Here is a 13,976-nt window from a genome sequence, read left to right on the forward strand (position 1 = left end):
GCTTCTCTGATGGCCTCCATCCCTCTGAAGGAGAATGACAAGTTGGACAGACCACCACTTACTCTGGCTCCCGGTAAGGTCTCCTACACACACACACACACACACACACACACACACACACACACAATGTATACATGATACACAAGCATGCCATAGAACCAAGGTTTTCATACCTCTTGCATTGAGGCAAGTGTCAAGTGTGCCGCGGAATTTGAGGCCACCAATACATTGATCGATTTTGCAATGGGGGACACATTGGCATGGGCGGGCAGTGATGCCTTCAAAAACGTCAAGTTATCCTTCAAAAACGTTCAAATTATCCAATGGAGAGCCCTCATTTGCATAACAGGTTAGCCAGTATGCTGACTGGCTCGAACGTCATCTGGCTACATGTGCAATGAGTTTTCGGCTATCAACTGACAGCTGGCATAAGCTGAGGGGAAAAAAATGTAATCTATGTGGATCACTTTCTTTTGAATCTCTCTGTACTCATTTTTTTATCCCACTAATTTATTTAAAACCACTGCTACAGAGGACTACCATCTAGTCTTTGTCATCCAATCATGACAGGGGTCATTTATGTATCTAGCTGACACAATCTCTATACTTCTTGGATACACTAATCAATAACAAATCAAATAGGCCTACAAACACACATGGCTAAATAGGTGTGTTTTTCTCTTCCTCTTTATTAGAAGCCCCATTAGCTTCCACAAAGTGATCGCTAGTCTTCCTGGGGTCCACACAAAAATGAATACAATAAAAACAGACAATAGTTAGTGTGTAATGTGTATGTGTGCACACTACCTTAATAAGCCTGGTGGCACGGATGAAGTTGATGGCATAATCACAGTGTTCTTCCATGCCCGTGCCGATGGTGAGGATGTTGGGGTCAAAGATGATGTCGTTGGGGTCAAACCCCACTTTGTCCACCAGCAGGTTGTAGGCTCGAGTACAGATCTGGACCTTATGTTCTGTGTCTGTTGCCTGCAGAATATTGGAAAAAGAAGAGAGCTTGTGTGTGAATGTTATAACAAGACTAAGAGCCAAAAAGCCCCTCTGGCAGCCCCTAGAAGCCGTGCAGCTCCAAGTTTCATGGCTATGCGCCCATTAGATCTTGAGCTATATTGTGGGCAAGTGGACATTTTGGCCTACAGGTGTCACTAGAGGAAATGCCATAGTAAGTAGCCTTGTGCCCCATAGGTCAGGAGCCTATCTCCTGTTTCTGTAGCGTGCGTGTGTGTGTGTGTGTGTGTGTGTGTTGTGTGTGTGCACGCTTGTGCGGCTACTGACCTGTCCCTCTTCGTCAAAGGCCATGACCACCACAGCAGCCCCGTAGCGCCTCACAGTTCTAGCCCTGTTCAGAAACTCCTCTTCACCTTCCTTCAGGCTGATGCTGTTAACGATACACTTCCCCTGGCAGCACTGCAGCCCCGCCTCAATCACCGAGAAGTTGGAGGAGTCGATGCACAGAGGAACCTGGAGAGGAGTCCACGACAAGAGAGCCATTATTCAATCGATTACTTTTTTGATTAATCAAATAATCACGTGTTGTTTTTAGTTTTTTTTCCAACAATTCGATTTACCACTTAATGCCTATTTTATACTAAACATTTGAAAATAGCTGAGCTACAAGCTCAGAACACGTCGATGCGACACTTTGTGATCTTGTATTTCGGATATTTTCACTACAAAACTTTTATTTAGTGACATGCCCAAAATATGGATCCATTACCATTTGATTATATTAAATGATGGAATATTTGTATAATCAATTTGATTAGCTGCTGCACCCCTAAGCTCCATTGTCAAATATTCCAAAGAAGATTCTCAGTTGAAAAGTGAAAAATCCACCTGTCTCACCTTGGCTATGTCAGGTTCAGTGCCGATGTAGTTACAAAAGCGAGCCATGGCTGTGGGACCCTCCAGCATCCCTTCATCCATGTTAATGTCTAGAACCTGGGCTCCCATCTCCACCTGGGCCTTAGCTATACTCAATGCCTCCTGACGGGGAGAGGAGAGGAGATTAGCTAACCTCTGCTTAGGCTACACTGAAACATTCAAACGACAGAAAATCAGACTCACTTCGTAGTTTCCTGCCATTATCAGTTTGGCAAACTTCCGCGACCCTGCCACGTTACAGCGCTCTCCGATGTTGATAAAGTTAGTGTAGGGCCCGATCCTGAACGGCTCCAGCCCTAATAAATAATCAAGGAGTTTAAATGAAGTTATTGTAGGCACCGATGCGGAACAGGTTATAATAAAGGATATTTGAGACACTGTAATGACTCAGACTTTACACAGACTTGTTTTTTTTATAAGAGAGTTTTCCAATTAAGATTTTGTAGTAAGTTGAAATAGTAAATAAAATACACTCGCAAAAAACCCATGATTATATAATTATGTTGTCCTAAAAACGAAGATCTCCCAGGCTGGTTCATCTAGATTAGAGTATTTTATTCTTGATTTATTCAAATTTTACTCTATTCTATTATAATATTTTATGGTTTTATGCTACACTGCAAAGCTGGTACACAGTAACATCTGGAAAGCTCAGCTAAGTCTGAAAGTGTAAAAATGGACCATAAGAGTTATAAATGAACAATGTTTTACTATTAAGAGGCTCTGATACCTGCTAGCAGCATGTAGTCCCGAAAAACTTCAGCAGGGGGCACTCTAGGTTGGCACTGCTTGACTGCCTCAGCCAAGGCCCTGGAAAGGACAAATGTTTTGAGAGAGTGAGTGTGAGAGTGAGTGTGAGAGAAGTTTTAATGTTTTAAAAATGTGTTTTCAAAGTGCATTTAAAGAACAGTAATATAAATAAAAACGTTTAAAAAAAGCTACACTACATTTTATTTTAAGTACATTTATAAAACTTGTGTGAACTAGGATTGTAACAAAGCTTATATAAATGAAAGCCTATTGTAAGTTCTCTCCCTCTGCCATTTAAGAATGCATATGAGGACCACGTGTAATAGCAAAGACAGTAATTACAATAATATACAGTACCAACAAACAATAACGCTAATGACCTGATGTGAGCTGGTGTGGTGCCACAGCAGCCTCCCACTATATTCACAAGACCATCCATTGCAAACTCCTACAGATAAACAGAGAAATTAACACAAGTCAGCCCAACAGTTGCTCCAGAACAGTGTCAACTAGGGTTCAGCCTACAGGAAGGTTATCATCAATATGTTGATATGTGGGATGATTATCTGGGATGGGGATCACAAATCGATTCTATCCCAGAATCAATTCCAAAGTTATTGAGAATCGGAAATCAATAAGGTTTTGGCTTAGCAATTCTCTTATCGATTCTAGCGGGACGATACGTGATGTCATGTCTCGAGCGACAAGAGTAATTTCATTGAAATCAAATCACTGGCACAAACATATGGTTGTCCTAAAAAAGCTTTCGACTTCTGTTGAATTGCATGCCAACTACCGGTAAAAACAAGGAACATGAATTTAATAGCTTGCATTCGCATATTTCTTCAATGTTGTGCATCAGTTGTGGCCAACATGCTCTACCTTTGATTGTCTGTGGAAATTAAATGAAAGTGAGAGTGCCCCAGATTAGCACAAATTTGCCCACAACTACCAATGATAGAGTACAGAAGTCCTGACGTCACTCGTTCATCCCCAGGTTCGTAAAGTAATTTCGCTATGGAGAATAACATTGGGTCATCTTAGAATCGTCTCATATAAGAATTGTGGTCCAAAAATAAACAAACTGTCTCGGCGATATTGTCAGGGAGGAGGTTCTGTATCGTTTATGATAGTCAGTCACTTATATTTGATACAGTCTTATTCTGGCGACAATTTAACACATTGGCTGCCAAAAACGCAGATCTGCGTTCTATTTTTAATAAATACGTGGGCTGCCAAGAACGCAGATCTGCGTTCTATTTTTTTTTTTTTTTCGTTATTTTTTTTTAATTTGACCCAAAGACCAAGGAGATATGATTGTTCGAAGATTTAGACTCCTATCCACTTCCTTGTTAACTTAAAACTTAAAAATTCTGTATCTCAGCTCCTGAGTACTTTTTTTTTTCAATGAAAAATCTCTGGCAGGCTACAGCTAAAAATCTGAAATAATTCTGGCAGTCAATGTGTTAACTAATTCGGCGGAAGTAACATTATCGTTTTCTCACCGTCAGTTGATGCTTCATATCCATAAGAGTAAAACCGCCAGGGTCATTTGTTTATTTTTGGAGAACACAGTTCTTATTTGACACGATATTGAATACGTCTATGGGGATTCAGAATTGGGGTTGAAAACTGCGAACCAGGTAGACAAACCTAGGATGTGTAAATTACGTCAGACTTCGGTGCTCTATAGAAAACGATCAATAGTGGGATCGATTAGGGGATTAAAATCAATAAAAATGAACGATCCCCCATCCCTATTGATGACTAATGAAAGGCCAATACAGATGCACATTTTATCTGACAGAGGTGAAATAATGTCTATGTTAGCATTGTTTGTCTGTTTACACCACTGTGTGTGTGTGTGTGTGTGTGTGTGTGTGTGTGTGTGTGTGTGTGTGTGTGTGTGTGTGTGTGTGTGTGTGTGTGTGTGTGTGTGTGTGTGTGTGTGTGTGTGTGTGTGTGTGTGTGTGTGTGTGTCCATTCCATGCTCCATACATACCCTCAGATTAGAGGCTGTCACATCTGGAGTCTCGTCATACTCTCCAAACGTGTTTGGGAGGCCTAAGACCAACATAACCGGGGAATCTCATTACCAGGCAAGTGCTTATTTCAAGCCCTTTTTGTCACAGGATGTTTTGCTTTCATTTAATGTTCAGGGACAGTGCACATTATTGCAATGGCAACTAGATGCCAAGCCCAGCTGAGGTTTACATTCTGCAAATATGGTAGCCGAAGGTCTTCCTTCATAAAGTAGCCTGATACTAATCTAGCATCACCACCATGGCAACTTTTTTGCTTTGGCTTCAGCAAATCCAATCACTGTTCCACAACACTTAAGACGGTGTCTAAGACCTATCAAACATCAGCAGGTACATGACATCCAGTGCCGAACCCTTCGAATTTGCATAATTATTGTCAACGACATGTTGCCACACAAAAATACATTAACCATTTAAGTCCTATTTTCAAAAACCTTTCAAAAATAGCCGATCTACGAGTAGATCTGCCATTTCTGAAAGACAAAAACCGGCCATTAGGCTTACACCATGTGTGGGTTTACCTGCATTAGGATAACAGATAATGAGAGCTGTGGTGCTCTTCCCAATGGCCTCTATAAAGGGCCTCATCTCTGTCGCCCCCAGTGCACAGTTCAGACCAATACTGAAACAAAGACATATAGTTATGATCAATACCAAACTGTTACTGCTCTCATTTATCAATACACTGAAGCAGATGTTACAAAAACCCTTTGGTAACAGATGTACAACATTATGAGGAAAATAAAATAAAAATTACAAGACTAAAGGGAAAATTCAAGTACACACTTTACATTACAAGACTGTATTTCAGGCAAAGAATACAGGGAAGTATGGACGTTAAGTGGGTGTGGGGGAAACTATTTGAAAATGCAGTTCAGTACAGTCTAAATACTATCTGTCTAGTTTGTGCACAGGTAAAGTGGACAAGAATAGATAGGTAATGGTATTGAAATGCACTCATGTCAATATAGTGACTTGACATGAATCTAATTGACCACAAACACATGCACTGTGTTTCATTAACACAAAAGTGTACTACAGAGTTGTCTCAGGGTAAACCGGTAGCAGTAAAAATAGTGTTCATGTATGGGATGTACCAATCACACCTGATAAGCTAAATACGTAGATTATACTAATACTACAGTATGTAAACAATGAAACATAATGCCTCCTGAAGCAACTCACCATAGTGGCTTAGCATGGGATACACTGACCACAAAAGCCTCCCCCGTCTGCCCCGAAAGAGTACGTCCACTCCTGTCCACAATAGTTCCTGAGATCTGGAGGAACAGATCAACAAGCGAGCACAATGAGCAATCGCAAACCTTCATACGACTATTTGGAACTGATTTATTCTAGATATATCGCATATACATAACATTGTACATACAAATATTGGTCTTGGCTCGTAGTTCTTTTCAAAAAGGTTGCTGATGGCAAACAGGGCTGCCTGTAAAATAAAAGCAGAACAAGATTAATATGTTGAAAAAAACTATACTATAATTATATGGATGTTGAACATTACATTAAAAATCCTTATTGGGCTTGTGCCCATAGATGACCACAATTCTATGCTTCATCTATAGACACATTTTGGTGGGATAAAGCAGTCGGGTGAGGGAAGATACAGTACCTTAGCATTGGCAGTGTCAAAGATGGTCTCCACCAATAGAATGTCTGCTCCTCCGTCTAATAAGCCTCTGGCTTGCTCCGTGTAGGCCTCTGCCAGCTCATTGAATGCTGGGGAGGACACACACACGCACACGTTACAATTAATATACTTTATATACACATGACCAGTTATTAGTGTGGATTTCATTTATTTTTTTGTGGGGGAAAAAGATTATTCTCTTACTGATGTTCCTGAAGTCGGGTCTATCCACAGAGGGCGACACCGAGAGAGTTTTGTTGGTCGGACCCATTGCCCCTGCCACGTAACGTTTACAGCCTGGTGACGAAACAGGTCATGTGTTACTGATAGAGAGGGGTTTTCCCCTGCCTGTTGAGGGATTTCTGACATTTCACTATTTATTTGCTTGGGAATTATCTATCAATCCAGAGCACTGTGATAGTTTTTTTTTCTACATCTATTATCAGAAAACTGTCGCACTGACCCATGACACTGTGACACTGACCCATGGCACTGTGACACTGTCCCATGTTATCATTACAGCAAATCATAAGAGCTGTCCTGTCCAGTCTGTGTCTGTGTGAACCGACCACCACAGCCCCCAAACCCAGCTGACCTGTCTTTTTGCTGACATCATCGGCCGCTCGCCTGGCAATTTCTGCTGATGTCCGGTTGAGGCGATATGCCTGCAAGTCACAGAGATATACAGTGAAATTCAACATCAAAAACAGACAATTACTTACAGAAATACAGAAAACATTTGAACTTTCAGAATTGGAATGTAAATTGTAATTATTCTTTATAGCCAGCAAACACAGGTCTGGGCAAGGCCTTGGTCCTCGGTATAGGCGAGCTTGTAATGACACACTTTGTTGCAATTTTAAATTTTCAACAGAAATTGATCTTAAAATAAGAAATGCTAAATCTCCTGTCGCATGGGGTTTGAATAATGGATGAGATGATGATGATAACTTTACTAACACCTACTAATGGAAAGATATTGACGAATTCTCAAGTCAAAACTCAAAGTGGTGGCAAATGTATGAATGTCTTCTTAAGAGCAGTTGTGGTTTGTGACTGATGGAGTAAGCTTTTGTAAAACTTCCCTTAAATGATTTATATTTGTTATGACAGTACAGTGACATAGTTCTTACCATGTGCTCCAGTCCATAGTCAGCCTGAGCGATGCTGGTGCTACTAAATGTATTGGTCTCTATAATGTCCGCACCGGCAAGCAGGTAATCCTGTGGACAAGCACAGAGGAATGAACAGGGTTTCCCTCTTGGGGTGCAACGGTTAATCAACTCAACGATTTAATCCATTGTAAAAATAATATTCGATAATCTTTTTTTTTTTTCAACACTGAGGTACTGTAGGGCTTAAGTGGTTCATCAGACTAGTTGATTTAGTTCATTATACAAATGTTTTTTTTTTTTTTACAATTCGTTGATGTAACTAATTAAAAAAAGTACATCATTATTTGATTGATTGAAAAAGTAATCTATAGCATAATCATTAGGGAAATAATTGAGTTGCAGGCAGCCCTACTGTACATGCATACATTACAGTGTCTGTATCCAGTGGTGTGTTCTAGTTTTTTTTCGGAGGGATACGATAATCATTCCCTGCACGACATGCGCATGGTCGTGGAGATTCAATGGATGAAATGGTTAGTAGAGGGCTACGAAAATGTTCTGCAGGTCACACTACATATATAGCGTAACACGGTAGAACACACCACTGTCTGTATCATGTCAGCACCGTCTACTGTAAAACAAACTCACAAATGTACACTGATAAATGCTTTCTCTGTCGTTATAACTATCTCCCCCATTAATAAGTGATTTCATATCCAAATAAATGCACACAACTCAAATGCATTTCCTCACAGTTGTCATGTCTGTCTGTCTCACTGTGCGTCAACTGCACAGCACAAAGGAATTCACAGGATTATTCACACTGCACTAGTCCCATTCAAAACGGGGCATTCGCTCCCCCTAAAACACACACTTTTCGCTATCTTGCTGTCTCTGTCATTCTCATTCAACAACCAGATAGTCCTAAACAAACAGACGGCAATGAAGATTTGATTGCTGTGTGAAAGATCCTTGAAATTGGAATCTAATAATGAGGTTTGCGGAGACGGAGAGGCCTTTGAATCGCCTCTCATATTTCTTTGGTACCTGTGGCAAGATGCAATGCTGTATACGTAGTTCACCACTAAACCTATAATTCTTCATACAACAAATAGTGAATATAACCAATCTACAAGGTTGCAGATATAGCTTCTATTTTTGCTATTTTTGCTAATTTAAATATGTTTTTTTTTTTACATTTTAAACATTTAATTGAAAGCAACTGTGGACAGATACAGTAGATAGGTAATACGGACACGGACAGAGTAGAGGAATGACATTCAGTAAATGGTCCGGCCGGGAATCCAATCAGGGACTCGTTGATCAGGGCACTGCACCCACATGCTACACGTGCTCTCTAACAACGCGGCTATCGGCTTGCCCGGGCACTGTGCCAGTGGGTGTGCCAACTTGATTTTGCATGATGAAGAATTTGCACGCATCATTAATCTATCAGTAAAGTGAGTAAAGTGTGCCAATCCTTAGACGACTGCTGTGGGTATTACATATCAGAGAGGTTGCTTTACTTGTGAGATAAATATAGCTTGGTTAAGTTAGCTTGTATATTAAGAGTCAAGACAGTACAGTAGGTCGAGAGTTGTCCCGAGATCACTGTGTACAATATTTGGCACTGAATGCCTGGAAAGTTCCATTCCAAGAACTCAATGACAGAACCCCCCCCCCCCCCCCCCCCCCCAAGTAGACTGTTGTACGTTTAAAGGTAAGGCAACACATAAGGGACAACTTCAGATATTTACATACTAGTCCATATCAAGAAAACAATATCTGTTGCTTTTTAAAAGTAATTATATAGAAATGAATGAATCAATGAAAATGAGAAACATTCTCTAGATCTGCTGAAAAAGCAGCTGTCCGGGTATGAAGAAACATGACGTGGAGAAGTTGATAGTTGTACATATAGAATGCAATTGTTGTAAATAATGTTGGCCTATATACCGTCTTCCATTAAAAAACTGATACTTTTGCAATTCTTCCACTCCTGACATCACAAAACCTTATTTTCTGGATGATGACGTTGGGCAGGGCGGATTTCTTTTTTACCTCATTATTTGATAATAACTTACATAATTTACAGCGCTTACAATAATCTGTTCCCCTGCCTTTAATAGGCTTTCTTGGTGATAGCATTCTGTACATGAGGTGTAGTAAATGTTGTGTATAGAGTTGTATATTTGTGTGCACACACTCTCCCTGGATGCCAATTCAGAACCTCTGCCCCAAATTTTTCACATGGGCCTGTTATAGCGCCACCAGGAGGCCGCTTTTTGCAAAACATTTTTTTTGACAGTACTCCTACATATTTTGTCCAAACATCACGCAAATCGGTACACACTATCTCTATAGTCATTAAACGAAACGGGTTATTCAGATTTTTCATATTCCATCCTGATTGGCTAAAAATGGCTTCCAAAGTTTGCAGGAGTGCTCCGTTTTGAACAAAATGCCTCAAATCATGAACACAGCATGCAATTTCCATTACATTTTGCACGCACATTCTCATAGGAAGGCAGAGGAAGAAATGCCACTTGAAATTTTTCAAATCAGCCTCATGGTGGCGCTATAATAGGCCGATTCGTGTTTTTACATACAACTGCACCGATCTGTGTAAAATGTTGTATGTGCACTCCCTAGAGGCCAAGGAAAAACCTTTGCCCTGCATTTTTCACATCTGCCTTTATAGCGCCACCAGGAGGCCGACTTATATAAAACACATTTTTGGATATTACTCCTTCAGATTTTATCCAAATTTCACGCATATCGGCACACATGATCTCTATAGTCATGTGATCATGACGGATCTGTTCAATTTTTCTTATTCCATCCTCATTGGCTACGATTGACATTAAAAGTAAAGTTTGCAGGAGTGGCCCGTTTTGAACAAAATGTTGCAAATCATGAACACGCACATTTGCACTATGTTGAGGCCACAAATGCCACCCTTTCAACAGTGCCCTATTAGAGCGCCACCAGGAGGCAGATTTTTGCAAAACATTTTTTTTAAATATCACTCTTACAAATGTTGTCCAAACATCACGCAAATCAGTACAAATGATCTCTTTAGTTAAGTGATCAAGACGGATCCGTGCCATCCGCCTGATTTTTCACATTCCAGCCTGATTGGCGAATTCTGAACATTGCTGGCCCACAATAACCTACCTGACCTGGCGGAGACCTGTGCTCCGAGGAGCACTTTTTCTAGTTTATGGTGTTTCTTTTTGAGTGAGATGTCTTTAATCCTGTTGCATCTACAGTACCTTTTCCCCCTGTAACTGTATCTTAAGCTGCTGTGCTGCCTTTGGTGCTAAAGTTCTTATCTTATCTCAGTGCGGGGTGGCAGTGGCTCAGGAGGTACAGCGGCCGCTTGTTCTTGTTCCGTTCGATCCCGGGCTCCCCCAGAGTTAGTGTCGAAGTGTCCTTGAGCAAGACACCTTGCATGGTTTCCTCCGCCATCGGTGTATGCATGTGTGTGCCTGGGTGAATGTAATGCACATTGTAAAGCGCCTTGGATGAAGGCGCTATATAAATGCACCATTTACCTTGTGTATGTGGTAAATGATATCCGGCTGGGTGATGCTCAGCAAATCATTGTTTCCCTTCAGCAGGTGAGAGTGGTCTTTGAACTCTTTCCCCTTAAAGTGCTCCTCTTCCAGTCTGTGCTGCTGGATCATAGTTCCCATGCCTCCATCCAGAACCATGATCCGTTGCTGGAGCACCGCTCGCAGCTCAACCTCCAGGGGACACCGCATTCCTGAGGAGATAACATGATTTAAAAATTGATCACGTCATGACAGGTAGTAATGGTATAATGTTTTATTGTGAGTGTCCTGCAAAAATCTAGGTGATTACAGACATTATTGACTGCCACTTTATTTTTCCTGAAGGGTTGACCTTCCAGAAAGGGAGGTTGTTTTTGTTTAGTTTTTTGCAGCTCACAAATTCAACTCCCCGGTCATTACATTACTATATGTTGCAATGGTATGTGGTATCTTGGAAACTAAATTTAAGTTTAAAACATACATTTTATTTCTCCATTAGTCTGGTGATGCCAGTTTAGTGATTCAGTGCGAGTCTGGTGAAATTAAGTAAAGAATACACAGTCAAAAGTACAAGAATAGAATAGTAATAATAAGAGAGCATTATTCAGTAACCCAAGAGTAGAAAAGCACTTCAGGTGAATTCAGCGGAAATGAAATTATCATAAACAAACACTTTGTCAAGGTTGTCGGGGGCAAACATTTCACTATCACTCACTATTACAGAGCTCTGTTGTGTTAACCAGCTATGTCAATGGCTACACTTATGTACATTATTTAAAAGGTACTCTACATCAGTGGTTCTCAACCTTTTCAGGCCATGACCCCCCAAAATAATCATATTTGAACTGAGGATCCCCCACCCTGACAAGCCCTTAAAATGTAGGAGTTGAGACATTACATTTTCAGTTCCACAGATAAATATTGTGAAAATAGCCGATCTACAAGCTCTTTCTTACATTATTTGAAAATGTGGCCAATGTTTGCCCAGTATTTATTGTATAGTTTGTTGTTTACTTTTGATGCAGTAATGGTCTTTTTCTTTTCTTCCAGGTATTAAAAAAGGTCTTAAAAGTCATTAAATTGTCACTTCACTGTCATCTGCCAAATCATGCGGGAACCCGACCCACAGGTTGACCAGAACCCCTGGTCTACTCTACATTTAGCTCTGGTCCATAGCGTTAGAAGTCTATGGATCACAGGACCAGAGCTACTCTACATTGTATGTAGCCTTGGATCAAGACTATCATAGATGTATTTGATCGAGTTTGACATTTTTTGTAGATACGACAGTAAAAGTCAGACTCGATAAAAATACATCTATGATATAGTCTTGATCCCAGGCTATTGTATGGATCCCTAAACCGTTACTTAAAAAGAATACACGTGGCTAAAGGTTTGACCTCATATAGGTTTTATGTCCTCAATATGTTTAATGCTTTGATTTCTAGATCTTTGTTGTGTGTGTGATGTTTTATGGAAATGTATATTGTAGCTACTTTGAGATTTATTCAAATGTTAAGTGCATTTTAATTGAGTTTATTATTATTATGGCTGTGGGTCTGCTGCATGGGTGAGCAATATATGGTCAGATTGACAGTGACAGCCAGGACTTGCATAAGTAAACAAATGTTGAGCTAGAAAGTAGCAGTGGTGGAAAAGGTACTCCCATTTTTTACTTGAGTAAAAGTATCAATTCCGCAATGTAGACATACTCTGTTACAAGTAAAAGTACAGAAGTAATGTACTTAAAGTAGAAAGCACTCATTATGCAGAATGTCCCATTTCACAAGTTGAATGTATAAAATGTTAAGTAAAAAAAATACCTCAAAATTGCACTTAAGTACAGTACTTGAGTAAATGTACTTGGTTCCTTTCCACCACTGGCTAGAAAGCTAACAGGCTACCGAGGAGTTATTCGTTTTTTGTTTTTTTTACCTGTTTGTGATGATGATTCGTGAGCTGTTGGGGCCATTCTGTGCAGAAGTATCCGTCCCCAAGCTGATCTCACGCCCACTCTGGTCCAGTGTCTGGAGATCAACCCAGTCCAGATGAGAAGAGAAATGTTTTCACTGGAGTCTCAACTTTTACACCGGGGTTTTGCTGCTTTAACTACCACGTGACTGCGCCTGCGCGAAGTGCACATGCGTCAGCGGTTGATTGAATGAACGGTCACTGGTAACGTGACTCAGGGTGCCCAATGGGTGAGTGGGTGTTGGTGTTAGGCGCTGTCATAGGGTGCGTTCGGAAATACAGCACTGAGCGCACTGGCCAATACAAACTAATAGGCGAGTGCGCTCCGGTGCGCAATTTCCGAACGCACCCATAGAGTTGTTGTGGGTGCTGCTGGGTGCTGTAGTAAACTGTGTCAAAACCTGCTACCCTCACGTTGTGGTCGCTGTGCACATTCCACCATGGTCGTCCTCCTGCCATCTGACATCTTATCCATCCTGCTTCTTCTGTGATCTCCATCTACATATGCTCATTGGAGTGATATTCAACCTTTTTCATTTCACTGACCCCCAGTTTTGGCCATGGACGGATGGACCCCATATATATATATATATATATATATATATATATATATATATATATATATATATATATATATATATATATATATATTCATTTGTTTATCACTGGAACCCCAATCTACAGTAAAATCACCAGTGTTAATTTAGCTATGATGAGAGTGTACAAATGGAAACAAATGGACCCATATATAACGGTCCATTTGGTTCCATTTATACACTCTCAGAGTTACTGATCCAAAAGTGTCCATTTGGTTCCTAACTATATCAATCATTTAGCTGGTGACCCCCTGGAACCCCCTGAAGGACCCTTGGGGGCCCTCGGCCCACACCAGTGTTTTATCGTGAAGAATGGTAAAAGATACATTTTTTACATACAGAAAAAGATACATTTTCAAATGTCTTAGATATTTTCAAATATCTCCGTTACA

At 40.5% G+C, this 13,976-nt stretch overlaps 1 protein-coding gene across 1 annotated transcript in view; it reads right to left on the minus strand.

The window, feature by feature from the left end:
- Nucleotides 1-13,117, minus strand: part of LOC308105006 (methionine synthase-like) — a 24,023-nt gene extending 10,906 nt beyond the window's left edge. The window contains exons 1-17 of the mRNA XM_080455641.1: nucleotides 12,953-13,117; nucleotides 11,018-11,229; nucleotides 7,479-7,568; nucleotides 6,941-7,010; nucleotides 6,550-6,642; nucleotides 6,328-6,434; nucleotides 6,085-6,144; nucleotides 5,880-5,974; nucleotides 5,216-5,316; nucleotides 4,655-4,716; nucleotides 3,033-3,100; nucleotides 2,633-2,712; nucleotides 2,086-2,198; nucleotides 1,864-2,004; nucleotides 1,294-1,479; nucleotides 808-987; nucleotides 3-83 (exon numbers count right to left, since the gene is read on the minus strand). Of these exons, the coding sequence (XP_080311767.1) occupies nucleotides 3-83; nucleotides 808-987; nucleotides 1,294-1,479; nucleotides 1,864-2,004; nucleotides 2,086-2,198; nucleotides 2,633-2,712; nucleotides 3,033-3,100; nucleotides 4,655-4,716; nucleotides 5,216-5,316; nucleotides 5,880-5,974; nucleotides 6,085-6,144; nucleotides 6,328-6,434; nucleotides 6,550-6,642; nucleotides 6,941-7,010; nucleotides 7,479-7,568; nucleotides 11,018-11,229; nucleotides 12,953-12,989 (1,776 nt within the window). The 5' untranslated portion in view covers nucleotides 12,990-13,117. The remainder of the gene's footprint in view (nucleotides 1-2; nucleotides 84-807; nucleotides 988-1,293; nucleotides 1,480-1,863; nucleotides 2,005-2,085; nucleotides 2,199-2,632; nucleotides 2,713-3,032; nucleotides 3,101-4,654; nucleotides 4,717-5,215; nucleotides 5,317-5,879; nucleotides 5,975-6,084; nucleotides 6,145-6,327; nucleotides 6,435-6,549; nucleotides 6,643-6,940; nucleotides 7,011-7,478; nucleotides 7,569-11,017; nucleotides 11,230-12,952) is intronic.
- Nucleotides 13,118-13,976: the final 859 nt, after the last annotated feature.

Source organism: Gymnoscopelus braueri (genome assembly GCF_963280865.1).
Source record: "Gymnoscopelus braueri genome assembly, chromosome: 17".
Lineage (NCBI taxonomy): Eukaryota > Metazoa > Chordata > Actinopteri > Myctophiformes > Myctophidae > Gymnoscopelus > Gymnoscopelus braueri.